Below are 15183 nucleotides of genomic sequence, written 5' to 3'. Positions count from 1 at the left end.
TTTATTGATTTTTGTCAAATTCCTTTGGTTTGGAAAATCATTTAGTTATATAATTGAATTTTATATATATGAGTCGGAACCAAAATCACGCGAAAAACCCGAGTTTCCTTTGAAAAATCGATAGTTTTCGGCCTAAGTGATGTTCACGGCAGTAAACCCGTTTACGGCCAGCGACATGTGGCCCCCACCATCGACCATGGAACCCCCTATAAATATGAGCATCTACCCCTCATTTATACTTTTCTGGCCGAAAACTCTCTCTTTCTCTCTCTAACCCCTCAACCGTAAACACCAAAAACACCCTCTTTTCTTCCAAAAATCATCAAGAATCACCTTTGGAGGTTGTTTTCGAGCATCTAAAACACGTTTTTCATCGAATCCAACATTATTGTTCTTGAGTTTACGGTCGTACACCCTTCTAACCTTTAAATCTTCAAAGACTGTAAACCGTTTTATGACCGTAAACCCTTCAAAGATTCATAAATCCTTCAGGAACACCGTTCACGGCCGTAAACCCTTCAAGGGGCTGTTCACGGCCGAGAACAGTTCACGGTCGGAAACCCTTTACGGCCGCAAACTCCTTCACACCGTGAATCTTGACTGAAAACCCACTTTTCTGATTCAATTGAGTTCTGGTAACATTCCTAAACCAGAAGCAAGTGTTTTTCTAACACTATAAATAATGGTTTCGCTAATAAAATACAATTATGTATTTAATTGTTGATTAGGATCTCGTTGAGTACCGCGTGCATCCAACCAAGGGTTTCCACTCCCAGTCTCGCTATTCGACTAATCACACAACCAACTGTGAGTTCATACCCTTATGCTTTTTCTATTTTTCATGTTTTCAGGGGGGAATACAAGCCAAACACGAATGATTTTGTGAACTTATACAAAAGAATTTCAACGAGATTAAAACTTATGCAATTAATATAACCAAAAGATTTCTATGTTTAATAAAATATATAGATATTTTATCCCTTTTGTAACATGCTGAGCATAAGGGACGTTTTCAACGTACAACCATAATTGCATAGTTTTCAGATCAATACACGAACCAAATACACAACATACATGCCAACTATAGTAGGTATAGTTTGGGATTTTCAATACACAATTTTATGAATTCAGAGTTATACATTGCAAAACATATAAACTATGACAAATTTAGTTTATGATATACATTACTACAATCGGACTTCAAGAGTACAACATTAAATAATTATTTAAGTATAATTATTACCTTATAAAGTATACACATGAATTCAAATACAAAAGAACCATACATAGCTACACATAAACTAGTTAATACAGGGTTGTGAGACATCACTTCAATTGTACCCTTCAGGGTGCGGGTTAAATCCTATCATAGTATAACCAAAGTCTCCTGGAGGGAGAGCGTGAGATTTGTGAATAGATCTATTCAGGATTGACTATCCCACACCTGAACTGCTAGCTACAGTTAGGCAGGCATGCCTGGGGTGACAAATGTCATAACGTCCGATGCTTGAAGAACGTCGTAGAGGTCACTAGGTCATATCAAGCATGGTTATACAAACTCACAATAGTATAAACTAACCTTATTGTTTACGAGATTTCGTTCTTCATTAGTTTTATTTTCATTAATAAAACTAGTTCATAATACAACTGGAGGATTCCAGGGATTTCAACTCATAGTTTTATTTTAAGTAATGAAACTACTATACATACTGGTAGTAACCAGGGTTTTCAAACAGAACATTCTATACATTACTGGTGATATCCAGGGTTTTCATACAAAGGGTTTTCATTCAAAACAACGTTATACAGTACAACTGGTGGTAACCAGACATGCAAACTAATACATTATACACTACTACAAAACAAAGTAATAAACATATATGTTAGAAAATATTGGATTGACTTGGGAAGCATACAAACATTTTACAGATTCAGTGACAGGTTTTCATTATAAAAACATGCTTATGAACTCACCAGCTGTTACACTGATACTCTGTTTTTAAAACTGTTTGTATTCTCAGGAAATCAGTAGACAGGTACCTCAGCAGACTTTTGAGAAGACGGAGCATATAGAGTCTCGTCTTTCTTTTTGCTACTTTTGATGTATAAAAATGTGAAGCAAATAGATGTAAATACTTTTTATATATTCAATGTAATGGTTGTGTTCACTTTGATTAATATAATGAAATTGTTGTGATACTACATATGACGTCATCCATCCCCGAACGTTTCCGTCGTTCCGGTTTCGGGGTGTGACAATCAAACTTGAGGATTTTGGGCTATTAATTAAGATTTTATATGGATCTAGTGTTACTAGATTCGCCGGTGCAAGTAGTGCAGAAAAGGGATCGTATCGTAGTGTTTTAGAGTTCTTTGATTCAGGTGAGTCTTCTGACTGTGCTCGTGGGTCGAAGGTACTAATGCCGACCCACTAAATTGTGTATGTAGGATGCTTTCTGTTCTTGTGACTCTTATATGCTTGCCTGTGTGGTGGTATATACGTGTTGACCAGTTGGGTCTTAGTGTTGTTATTGTGATATGTGATAATGTATGTGCTGAGACTTCGAGTAGTCTCCAGGGTTGTTGATAACCCATAACTGTAGTGATGTGTGTGGTATTTTGGGCAACTCACTAAGTTTTGTGCTTACAATTTGTGGTTTAAATGTTTTTAGGTTTTCTTATAATAAAGGAGGGGCACGATTCGATTGCATCGTATCCATGGGAGACTTGTGCATGTGATAACTTTTGACGATACTTTGATAAATATTTTAAGATTAAATAGTCCTATTTAATAGGGCCGGTTCTGTGGATTCAAATGTCCAGGGCGAACCGGAAAAAAATGCCCTAACGTGTAACGAATTATTTCAATCCAAAGATGATCCCCAAAACTTGATTTGCTTAACCGAAAATGAAATCAAATTAATATACATAACTTAAAATGACAAATTGAACTTGAAAATATAAAACATAAACTATTTGATGCCAAATTTGTGACTAACCTTCTTTGATCTCTAAAGAAGCTTACAACGCTTTTCTCCTTGTCTTCTGCAACTATTTCATATGACGAATCTCATAAATCATTAAAATTTTCAACAAAAAATCTAAACAAAAAAATGGGAAAAACTCAAAAAAAATGTTTATGTGTGCTTTGTGGGGTGTAATTTGATGGGTTTATTAATGGAGAAAAATAAGTTTCGAACTCCAAATGCATTGAAAGTGATGAGTTCACATTTTCTTTTGTTCCTTCAAACCCAACGTGCCCATGATGCCATTAAACTTGTATATCAAAAGAAAACAAATACAATTTAATGTGTAAGACTTAAGAAATATAATTTTTTATGTATATGTGATTACTTTAGAGTCATACAAATTTTGTAATTTTGTTTTATGGGTCTTCTCTTCTCATGGAAGGTTATGCAAGAATCTATAATCTATCTCAAAATTTAGAATCTTTGATTTCCGATTCAATCATCAATCAATCTATTTCAACATTCAAAATTTTTGATTTCTGATAACATAATCTAGCAACAATGATAACTCATAAGTATTCAATATTCACTAATTCAGTTTCTCTACATTTGATAAGAATAATAATCGATAACAATCATAAGATAATCTAAATATTTGATAAGTGGAAAATTAAACAAAATGAGAACTAGAAAAATCTAACCTTGACCAAGAGAACAATTGAAGTCCGAATGTCGCTGTCTTGAATGATCGACTGAATGCCGTTGCTTTCTGTGCGTAGAGTCGTGGATTATAATTGGGCGTGATATAATTTTGTGATTCCCTGTGCACATGCCCATCTTGTCCCCCTTCATCACCCGCCATGCTATTTAAGATTTTGTAGTTGTGATTTGAATACACGCTTAAATTTTAATTGAAATTTTTGGGTTGAAATTTGGGGCGTTACATGAATGCATACCAAGAAGAGCTTCATAGTCTAAGTGGCCACGAACGTGGTTCGTGTATACCATCCCGAACCCTCATGGTAACTCATGATCGTGGTGATTTGTTGTGGGGAGATCGGAGGACAACGACCAATCAAGTCTCTATTCTTCTCTCCTGCTGACCACGCCCACAATCCATGTGGACAATATACCGGCTATGTTGTGGAAGAGGATGATGGTGACGTGGAGGTGGAAGGAGTTTATGGTCACGAAGAGCATTGCAGATGGCCTCAACTAATAAGTTTTTCGTTATTGCCTATTTGCTAAACCAATGAAGTGATGGTTTGCTCAAATTTTTTAATCTTTTACCAATTACATTGATTGGTTAATTTTTTGTAATGGCTATATTTTTGTTAATTTCCGAATTGGATGATGGATGTTTAGTTTATTATGTTTGACACTTTGTAATGGTTAATTTTTGTCACTATTTGATGCTTAATTTTCTTATGTTGGGCACTTTGTAATGGTTAATTAGTAGTAAAGTTAAAAAAACAAATGAAACCGAGTATCTATAATCAAAATCGGTTCCAAAATCCAAAGAACCGGTGTGACAGTTCTTGTTCCGGTTCCATCATTTGAAGAACCGTCAGTTGCAATTACAATCAAATTGGCCGGTTCTAGTTTTGGTTCCGTCATTTGAAGAACCATCGTTCTAGTTAAATAATAAAATGAACATAATAAAAGGTAAAATGGTGTTTGTAATTTCTCATTTGATAAAAAACTAAAAGCAAAAAACAAAAAGTTAAAATAAAAGTCTAAAGAGTATATTAAAAAAAGATAAAAGGAAAAAAATTGAAAGCTTTAGAAAAAATATTATTTTTTAAAACTATATTTAGTAAATATTTTTAAAACTATACAAATTTGGTAAATAAAATTTTGAAAAACACCTGTTTGGTAAATAATTCTTATGTGGAACAGTGAATAACGAAGAATGATGTGACGTTATTATGACAATATATGGTGTGATAGTGTCATATTCATGCCCTTTATATGCTATATAAAAGGCTATAGTAGGTAAATATTGGTTATTTTTGAAATATTCATGAATGTTGTGGTTTTTTTGAAAAAAAAATAATGGCTTTTTCAGTTATAAAATTGAAAATATAGCTTTTTTTTTTTTTTTTTTGAAAATTTCCCTAATATTTAACACATAAATTAGCTAAACTTTTTTAAGTGAATATGGAAAAAGAAGAAATTGATGTAAAAAACTACATCTTGGAATAAGCGTTATTGTCATTATAACCCAACAAATTATTTTATTTTATTTTTTATGAACTAAATTTTATGTCTTTTAAGTCATTGATGTTTGAAATACATGCCTTATGATGTGAACCTTAGGCTATAGGAAGTGGTCGAACGCTTAGCACATGCTAAAAACATTGCACATCATATGTTTACCTTCGACCTAAGCTTTCACGTACACTTGGATTTTAGAAAGAAAAAAATAAAAAAAAATCAAATGAAAAGAATCAATCAAAAAGCGTGATGCAAAAAAAAAAAACAAAGAAAAAGACGTGTTCATACTATTTGCGTTTGATATGTTTGGTTTACTCGCACCGGATGCGGTAGAACTTCTTAATAAAATACAACGGATCATGCATTGCAATGGTATATCCCCTAGTTCTATGAATGTAGTCTTTAAAAGATTGAACTTTGCTATACAAAAAGGCGTAGCGACACAGCTTGTTGCCCGTTTGCCATGTCACTTGTTGTACGATGATAATTAAATTTATTTACATCAATTGTAAAAAAAAAAAAAAAGAAAAAGACCAATCACAAGCAAGCCAGGTCTTTCTCCTCTTGTTAAGATGGTAGTGAGTGTTGCTTAATACCTCCCTTAATGTATGTTAGGAGACAATGTTTACCTTGTTCTATCGAGAGTCTATTTAGATGATGTGGTCTACTTAATGTCCACATAGGTTACACTTGGACGCTAATGTGACATGCATTGATGATGTGGCATTCTCCTATCGAAACCCCACCCATTTGCCTACATGTCTTCCAAACCAACGACCTCCGTCTCCCACCACCATCACCACCATTCATCGGCTGAAGGTGGTGGTTAGTGTTGCCGGGAAAAGTTTACGCTGCTAAACATTTTAGGAATCTAAATTGCTACTCTACTTGGTAGGTCACCCAAAAGTAAGTTTCCGGTGAGCCTCAAGCTTGAAAGATTGAATATTATCTAAATTCCCCCCGTGAAACTGTTGTTGGAGAAAGCAACCACTACAAACAAAGTACATCCACCAGAGTGATATCTGAGATTTCTCCAATAACCCTAAATATAACTACAAAACCGGTGTTATTAATAAATCCAAAAAATGTATTTCTTTACATAACGTTCAACTTCTTATGTTAAAAGTTGGTAATAAAAACTACAAAATTGCTTATCATAGTCACTCATTCTCTATAGAACCAAATGCAATCACACCAAAAACAAAAAAAAAAACATGATTTTTTTTTTCTTAAATCGAAATCACGCTGGAATGCAAAATGATGAGCTCAAAGGCGGAGGTAGGACACACACCAAATGTGGTCCCGCAGGATTGCATATTATATTTGCCCGATTCACATTTGGCAATTCCAGTTGTGGAGGCCGAACATATCCAGCACCTAGCGGTACACACAATATAGAAATCTCGATCCTTGAACCTATCAGTATCAGTATCAGTATCAGTATCAGTGTCAGTGATCAGGATAACGAGGGTATTAACGTCTTTTGCATATACCTTGCTTTGTGGAGAGGGGAGCATGGCCTCGCTTCCTCCCGGCAATCATCCAATTCTTTAAATTCGCCTTCACTTCATACACTACTTCGTCCTGTTACATGAAATATAAATCTTTTTAACATTTTTTTTAATTCTTTCTAGATTTAAATAACATGGTGATGTAATATTTTTAAAAGTTGTTGATTAATTAGAGTAGTCTTACGTTGTTGTTACCAGAAGATGTTTCATCTTTAAAAAACTTTAATCTTTCGATTCTCCATTTCATGGTGAAAAGCTGGCCGACTCTAAGACCATTTGAAGGAAGAGGAAGAAAACCAACTGCTAAAGAAGGTTCTAGAACAGGTCGTTGTAACTCAAGAGAACTCCTGAATGTCAATACATCATTGTCATGTGCTTTTGTTTCCAAGGATACGGGAGTATGAGATCCATGATTTCTGTCTCCAGAAATTTTGTATTTAATATTTAATATTGTGTCAGGATGCAATGCTTTCTTTTCATCTGCAAAACCACAAATCCATGTCAAATAAAATAAGAATCAAAATATCATTTTTTTTAAAATTTTTTTTAAAGAAAGTACCAAATAAAATTCCAGCTCTAGAGGCTGGAGGAACAATGAGAGGAAACAATGCAGATGTTGGTTTTCCATCATGAACAGAACCATCTTGTAGATCTAACCATGCATCATGAATAGTCAACGAGGCTTTGACTTGTGACTGTAATATCACCTGGAACAACAAAATGACAAAAATTAATAATGCACAAAAATTGAAGGAAATAGCAACATACTTTACTCTTTATATCATAATATGTAATGTGCTATATTTTTTCACCCAACATTAACACTAGTTTTATAGTAGAAAATTATTGATTTGTGAAATTATTTATAGTTTTAATGAAAATAAAACCTGCAAAAGCAAAGCACCATCATTGCCCTTGTCTGCCACGCGTGTGCTGACGTGGAATGGGTCAGTGAAATGAACAGCTACTGTCTTTTCAAATATCTGATTTCTTGACACTCCAAATTCAAGCTTTAGAGCTAATGTCCTCAGTCCATCGACTACATTTGCTCTTTGGGACAATACTACCCCTAAAACAAATAATAAAGACAGATTAGAGTAAATTACATATTTGGTCCATAAGTATCATTGATTTTCTCGCTTTTGATCCTAAAAGATTTTCTCTTGCAACTTTGGTCCACATAAAATAAGGACCAAATTTTCAAATGGAAACCTTTTTAAACCAAAATTGCAAAAATCATTAAAACCTGCAGATGTTCCTTTTGGTAGTCCTTCATTTATGGCACGCACAGGTATCCACAAAACACCAACAATATTGCTTGCCCAATCTGGTAACTCTATTCTACCATTTTTAAGAGTAAGTTTAGAAAATTCTTTTGGAACAACAGAATCATCATCATTATTATTATTGTTAATATTATTATTATTATTATTATTATCATCATCTGAAGTAAAATGTGTCTCCATTTCTATGTCATGTGACTCCTCAATCTTCAATCCAGGCCCAGTGTTGATATGCAAAACAGCTCCTTTTAAGGAGTATTTAAATGGCTTTACAATTATTCCAACCCACTGAGCTTCATTCATTAATAACGCAGATGAAACTTTTGCAGAAAGATCAACAAGTGATCTTGGTTTAAACACCTAAAACAACAAAACATAACACAAAAATAAATTATATCACCAAATTTTGACTTAATAGCAATGTACTTTGTTTTTTGAAAAAAAATAATAATAATTAATTACTACCTTCAGAATGGGTCGAGTGGGTTTATCGTAACTCATGAGGTCATCACTATCAGCGGGCCCACCTCTCGAGAAACCATGAGACCTAAAGCGTAAATGACCAATTTGCCCCGTGAGAACACCCAACACATACGAACCGGGTTTCTGTGGGGGTAAAGAAAGCGTGATTGTGTTTCTCCCAGGCTTCAGTATCGTTACATCACCGCTTCTAATTGCCTGAAAATTTGAAGAAATTAAATTTGAGTTTAGAAATTTGAAGAAAACTTGGAGAAAATGGTGGAATGAATACCTTGACGCATTCGTCGGCGTTATTGGTGGCAGTTAAGGTGAGACTAAGTGATTCAAGAGTGATGTCATCGGGAAAATCACACCATAAAGTTACAGATAACGAACCCGGATCTCCGTCGCAAAGCTCCATCGGCGGCCCTGAGTTGCCGGAAAATGTTATCAACGACGACACATCTAACGGAACAGGATCCTCCATTTCGCTATGAGCAAGACGAACGACTTCTGATTGAAACGCTTGACGTTCGTTTGTTAAGAACAAGCCTTTATCGAGTGAAAGCAATCGCACACATGACGAAAGGTATCCGGCTCGATCGTTGAGGATTTTCTGGCATTCGGCTAAGTTTGGGAGTACGTCGGCTAACAAATCATGCCACCCTTCGCCGGAGTAAAGCGCGCAAACCTTCTCGTATGATTTCGCAGCTAGATCGTGGTTGCCGTTTTTGAAGCAGACGGAGGCGATTTCGCCGTCGAGGACAACTCCGTGCCTTTTCCACCATGAATGATGGTAGTTATCAGCAGCTCCCTTTGATAGCTCCAGATACTTTTTCTGTTTGTGTATACGAATTCAATACTAAAATTCCAATTATACATATAGTAAACTTAATCTGTATATACCTCAAACTCTTGTAAAGATGATAACGAGTTCCATAAACCAGGATCGGAGATAGTTTTTCGTAGAGCATGTTGAGAAGCCACAAAAACTTCAGCGAGTTTCCTTTGTTGAGATGATTGTGCTTCGGAATCTGAGCTGGCATCATGTAATATGTTAACAAAACGGATAACAATGAATGAAAAAGTAATGTTTGAATCATCATCGATATTACCTGTAGAACGAGAGCTTTTTTGGCGATTAGCTTCATGTAGAAGAAAAGAGGGTTCAAGAGGCAATGGTTTCTTCTGAATACCAAAATGTTTGATCCTTGGAGTAGCTTCTTGCATCATCTACAATTTAGTTCAATCACAATCATTTCTACTAAAACAAAGTTTGTTTCATCATAACTTATAAGTAAATATAGCATAGATACATACTTTTTCTTTCACAAGAACCTCGGATGCAGCATCAGAGGGAACTGAAGGCCAAACTGCTGGCTTAGGCCATGGTAGCATACTAAGTGAAGCACTACACAAGAAAAAAAAAAGAGGCACCTTTGACTTTTGAGAATCACGTATAGAATAAAGAATTGACTTTCAAGCAAGAATTGAAATCAATCTCACCTGTTGACTGGACTTCTTTCTATATCAGATCCATACCCAAGTAAATATGCAAGCCTCATGAACTATCATGTTCACATACACACAGAAGAAGGTAATATAAATATTATCATAATCATCCATATTCAAAATTATTATTTTTATTTAATTTAATTACCTTAACACGACATAGAGTATACAACTCTCCTTTTACACGATAAAATTCTTTTTCTATCTCTGGTGCCACTATTCCATCCTTGTAATGGTCAGCAGTTGCGTTGACCAACCCCAAGCATGCAGTTAAAACCCAAACTTCCCTCATACAGAAGGGCAAACCACTCTGGAGAATAATAACCAATTAATAAGAAAATAAAAATTAGTTAAATATTAATGATATGAATTGAATGCCTACCTCACGTAAGGCCAATGCTTCTGAGAAGCTAACAATGAATGAAAACCCTCTTGATGCAACTTCAAATGGACGTTTTAGCTTGAATAACAGCTGTGAAAAGAAAAATAAAAGTTCAATAATCATTAATCCATATTAAGTTACTAACAAAAACAAAGATTATTTAAATAACCTTAGCTTGACAGGAGAATAGGTATTGTCGAAATTCAAACTCCCTAAAGGAATCATCTTCAACAATTTGTGACAGTTGTTTGTTGTTAGGGTTTAATATTGCAGCTTGATCATCTCCATGGTCTATTCCTCCAAACTCCCTTTGTTTTCCTGCATTGTTAACTACAAGAAAAAAAAAAGAAAAAGCTTAAATGTGGCAAAAAAAAAAATCAGAAAATATACATAGCACATATATAAAAACTATAAAACACCTGTTTCCAAATAACAGAGCTCTAGTTCATCATATTCGCGCAATGATTCCTCATTAAGATGAGCCATTTGAAACATGAATGCCAGGCTCTCCTGTAAATAGATTTTTAATTATTTCATACTAAAAATGCTTTTATTATCATATTAACAGAAGAGCTTTAGCCTTTATGGTTACCTTGAGAATGAAAAAATTACAGAAACTCCAAATAGGCATAAAACGTTGTTCACTGAGCTTTCGAATCTCATCCTCATAAAACTGGATACGCCTATCAAGACTGTTTCTAATGCACTCCATGATTTTGAGCTGTAAATCTTCCCAAAAAGTTGTTTCAGGTCCATGTAGATCCAATTTGCAGCACCTGATGAACCACTACTCCTGAGTTGAATTCATGGAAGTATGCGAATGTTACAAAATGAAATTCATGATTGATTAATGAGTAGATGCAACTTTACCTTTCCCTTTTTCTTGAATTGAAATCAACTTCAAGTCTTCCATAAACTTTTTGTGCCATCTTGTATGCTTGGTCATTATTGGGAGCAGCTTTAGACACAAACACAATGAACCACTGCTTCTCATCATTTTGCAAGGTTAATTTCAGACGTGGTTTCAGAATTGTTTTGAACTCATCCAGATCCTGTAGCAATCATTTGTCATTTTTCAACTCATACAGATCAATGAATGTTTCACGTTAGGTTTTAGTAGTTACCTCACAGGTCACAAGAACCACAGTTGCATATGGTTCTTTAAACCAAAACAATGGTTGCTCTGGAAGGAAACGACTTCTGACCCTTTGATCTGATGCTAAGATAAACTCGGCTGGAAGATTATCTACAGTCACAGGATTTCGGGTTTTGTTGTTCAATGTAGCTCTTTTAAATGGAAGCCGTTTCTCAAATCCTTCCTTCACAAGGGGCCACAAATCACTCACATCGTCAACTGGAAAACAATTTAATTTCAGTATTCAATGTCACAACTCACAACTCAATGCGCATTAAATTTGGTCTGATTACTGAGAGTGGAAGTGAATTTCAGTACGCTAATGCGTATTTCAAAATTAGAATTTAGAGCTGTAATTAAGGAAATTTGGGAATCATACTTGCAATGATGAGGCGATCGCAAGAATTTTTGATAGACTGAAACTGAGATAAGAAATTCGCCATTTATAAGATCAATCTGTGGAGGAAAATAGGTGAATTAGAAGTATTAAATAGAATGTGTTCGTTAATCAAGATAATGGAAGTGGATTAGTAAACTAAAACCTCTTACGCCGTTACTTCAATTGTGGGTTGATTTTAGTGTATCCGGATAATCGACGTTTCCTCTGATCATGGCTGAGATTCAATGAGGGGTGGATCCATTCTCCTCCCGATCTCTGCAGATATGATTATTGGTTTGGGTGGAGCGATCACCGTTGGGTTTTCTGTCTTATGGGACTCGACCGCCATTTTCGGTTTTCTTTGAATGGAAATGCCGGAAACAGTCTAATTGGTTTTACGGTTTAAAATTTTATTTTATTTTTAGAGTAAATTACAGAAATAGTCCCCATGGTTTTGTCAAAGTTACAGGTTTGTCAAACCTTTAAAAAGTTAATCTATTGCATCCATGTGGTTTCAAAAAAATTAAAGTGTCAATACTTGATCCATATAAAAAGATTATAGTAACCTTGTTAAACTGATTTTTGTTTTCGTAAGGCCCCCTTCCCACCCATTCTCCTTTTTTTCTCTTATTCCTGTTTAGTCATTTTGGTTGTTTCCAAAAATTCACACAAGATATCCTACCCTTCACCATCATCTTATGAAGCCTCAATTCAAAATTGTGATTTTTTTGATGTCGTTGGTATAGGTGTACAAATATGAAATTGATGTTCTTGATCCATATCTACAAAAATAGAATTGATAGTTTGTTCTTGTTTATTAGGTTCAAAGCTTAGGTGTCGGGTGTGGATTAGATGAACTACACCCTTATAGAGATGATGAGGATGCATTCCAATGGTGTTGTTAGGACGTTGCCACCATTGATGGACCGGTGTAAGAGAAAACAAAGCTCAACCAAACAAATAACAAGTTCAACATGTATGAAAGACCAAAGCTAAATCGATCATTTCTTAAAATGATTTTGACTAAGACCAACTAATATTTGCAGCATGCCAGTCTGAATTGGGCCTCAACGGTGGGGAAGTGTAAAAGAGGAAACATTCTTTTATAATGGGTAACCCTTCATCACTTTTTTTTAGAGTTGATGTGAAACTCATTCATACCATCAAATATAATATGCGTTGATTGTCTATATTTATATATTTTGTTATTTCCTTTTTTTTTTGCCAAACACATTTAGGCCGGTCCTAAATTTTTTTATATATAATTTATTGTACAAATTTAAAGTTTTGGTGGGTCATGTGACCCACTTCGCTCCAAGTTGACTCTCTCATGTCTCCGATAGCTTTTGGTGGCAATATCATAAATCCACACATATTTGTTTTAGTTCATGTACACTGCTTCTTGCTTCTTGAATCTAATCGACATCCAAATAACCCAGGAAAAACATGATGAATAATTTCTTATTCTAAGATACAAACCCAAAAACAACCCACTAGAATAAACTTGAAATCATATTATGCCTGGTTATGAAGTGTCCAAGATATTAAAGTTATTATTTTCAGGAATTTAATTCATAAAAAATGTCACATTTAAAGTGGAGAAGGGTTGAGAAATCATTAGCAACCTCGTAAGATTCACGGTTTGGGGTCGGAGTAGGTTAATAAATCATCGACACCCCATCTAAAAGTTATATTGATGATTATTTGGGATGTAGAACGAATGTAACAAAGGTTGATGGTTGGGATCAAAACTTTCATCGACCAAATCGAGTCCTCCACATACCATCGTTTTTTTTTTTTTTTTTTTTTTTTTTTTTGTGAAAATATCATCAGCCGGATCGAATCTTCTATGGAGACTGCCGACATGAGAATCTCATGTTGTTTTATTCATTTCCGACTATAAGGTCGGGACTATAAATGTGAGAATTTGTATGTATTATCAAGATTACAAATCTATATACATGATTACAATAGAGGAATGTGCACTAATCTAGGAACTATACATGGAATGCATTGAATGTGAACTAATCTAGGAACTATACATGAAATGAAATGAATAGGAGAATCATTAACTCCAATAATCAAGGAGAAGTAGTTTAGGCAAGTGTATTAAGGGATATCCTTAATACACCCTTCGCATGATGGAGGATCCATTAGATACGCCAATCTTGGAGCGGAACTTCAAGAAGGATGCGCGATCCAACAGTTTTGTGAGGATATCTGCTAGTTGGTCCAGTGGGTGAACATAACAAACTTTGAGAGTACCACCAGAAACTTGTTCGTAAACAAAATGATAGTCTAATGCCATATGCTTCATACGGGAGTGGTAGAATGGGTTTACACAAAGGTAGGTAGCACCAGTATTATCATGGCGAATAGTTGGTGCTTGATAGGAGGAGATGCCAAGTTCAATCAGTAATTTTTTAATCCAAAAGAGTTTTGCAGTCGCTTTGGCGAGAGCTTTGCACTCGACTTCTATGGATGACCGAGCAACTGTCTTTTGCCGAGTGGAGCGCCGAGATATGATGTTTGAACCAATATAAACTAGATAGGTTATTATTGAGCAAACTTTAGTAGGTATCCCTCCCTAGTCTAAGTTTAAGAAGGCCGAGAGGTCCACAGTAGAATGTCGGTTGAGGAAGAGTCTATGGTAAATGGTACCATTTAAGTAGCGGAGTAGCCATTTGAGTGCTTGCCAATGAGTTTCGGAGGGTGGGATAAACTATGATAGTTTGTTGATCGTAAAGGAGATGTGCGGGCGAGTGAATGCTAGATATTAGAGGGTGTCAACAAGTTTCCGATATGGTGTCGTGTCAACTTTGGGTGTGTTATCGTCTTCCATTAGATTAACAAAAGTTCTTAAAGGGGATGTGACTTCCTTGGCACCATCTATCTTCAACTGGGTGAGAATGTCTCGGACATGGCTGTGTTGCGAAAGAAATAAGCCAATCTTGGTGGGAATGATTTCAATACCAAGAAAATGATTTAGGTGTCCCTGATCCTTGATGGAAAATCTGTTGGCAAGCAAATCCACAAACTTGGAAAGAAAGGGTGAGTTGTTTCCTATGATCAAAATATCTTCAACACAAACCATATCTATCACGGTTGTAGATAAACAAAGAGGCATCATAATGAGATTTTCGAAAACCCGATTTAATTAGAAACTCTGTTGGGGCCATATACCATGCATGCGGTGCTTGTTTTAGACCGTGAAGGAATTTCGAAGCTTGCAAACATGATTGGGGTATTGCGTATCAACGAATCCCGATGGTTGAAGCATGTACACTTCTTCTTGTAAGGTTCCATGCAAGAATGCATTATTAACATCAATTTGCC

The 15183-nt window shown here is 35.3% G+C and overlaps 1 protein-coding gene across 4 annotated transcripts; it reads right to left on the bottom strand.

The window, feature by feature from the left end:
• Positions 1-5948: 5948 nt before the first annotated feature.
• Positions 5949-12217, bottom strand: LOC145062728 (trafficking protein particle complex II-specific subunit 130 homolog). 4 transcript variants are annotated; one of them, XM_079010318.1, is made up of 21 exons: positions 12011-12217; positions 11848-11924; positions 11458-11687; positions 11204-11385; positions 10926-11109; positions 10753-10843; positions 10503-10663; positions 10334-10423; positions 10100-10261; positions 9946-10007; positions 9760-9850; positions 9555-9672; positions 9346-9473; positions 8732-9277; positions 8446-8658; positions 7944-8340; positions 7585-7766; positions 7257-7404; positions 6882-7177; positions 6680-6770; positions 5950-6602 (listed from the first exon to the last, which is right to left on the bottom strand). In XM_079010318.1, exons 2-21 carry the CDS (start codon positions 11909-11911, stop codon positions 6427-6429), a joined length of 3612 nt encoding a protein of 1203 aa, XP_078866444.1. In that variant the 5' UTR covers positions 11912-11924; positions 12011-12217; the 3' UTR covers positions 5950-6426. The 4 variants fall into 4 exon arrangements, with proteins under 4 accessions (XP_078866442.1, XP_078866443.1, XP_078866444.1 ...); XM_079010316.1 differs by having other exon boundaries at positions 5949-6602; positions 9346-9672; XM_079010317.1 differs by having other exon boundaries at positions 5949-6602; positions 9346-9672; positions 12018-12217.
• Positions 12218-15183: the final 2966 nt, after the last annotated feature.

The sequence above is a fragment of the Lactuca serriola genome, chromosome 7, assembly GCF_051521515.1.
Source record: "Lactuca serriola cultivar US96UC23 chromosome 7, Lser_US96UC23_V15, whole genome shotgun sequence".
Lineage (NCBI taxonomy): Eukaryota > Viridiplantae > Streptophyta > Magnoliopsida > Asterales > Asteraceae > Lactuca > Lactuca serriola.
This window is presented reverse-complemented; position numbering and strand designations above follow the sequence as displayed.

What these genes read in the sequence shown, in the direction of transcription:
- LOC145062728 (XM_079010316.1), bottom strand. Translation starts at nt 11,911, where the DNA reads ATGGCGAATTTCTTATCTCAGTTTCAGTCTATCAAAAATTCTTGCGAT. An exon ending in CATCTTTACAAGAGTTTGAG is followed by an intron (nt 9,278 to 9,345) that starts GTATATACAGAT and finishes ATACACAAACAG; the next exon opens with AAAAAGTATCTGGAGCTATC. An exon ending in TCCCCTCTCCACAAAGCAAG is followed by an intron (nt 6,603 to 6,679) that starts GTATATGCAAAA and finishes TGATACTGATAG; the next exon opens with GTTCAAGGATCGAGATTTCT.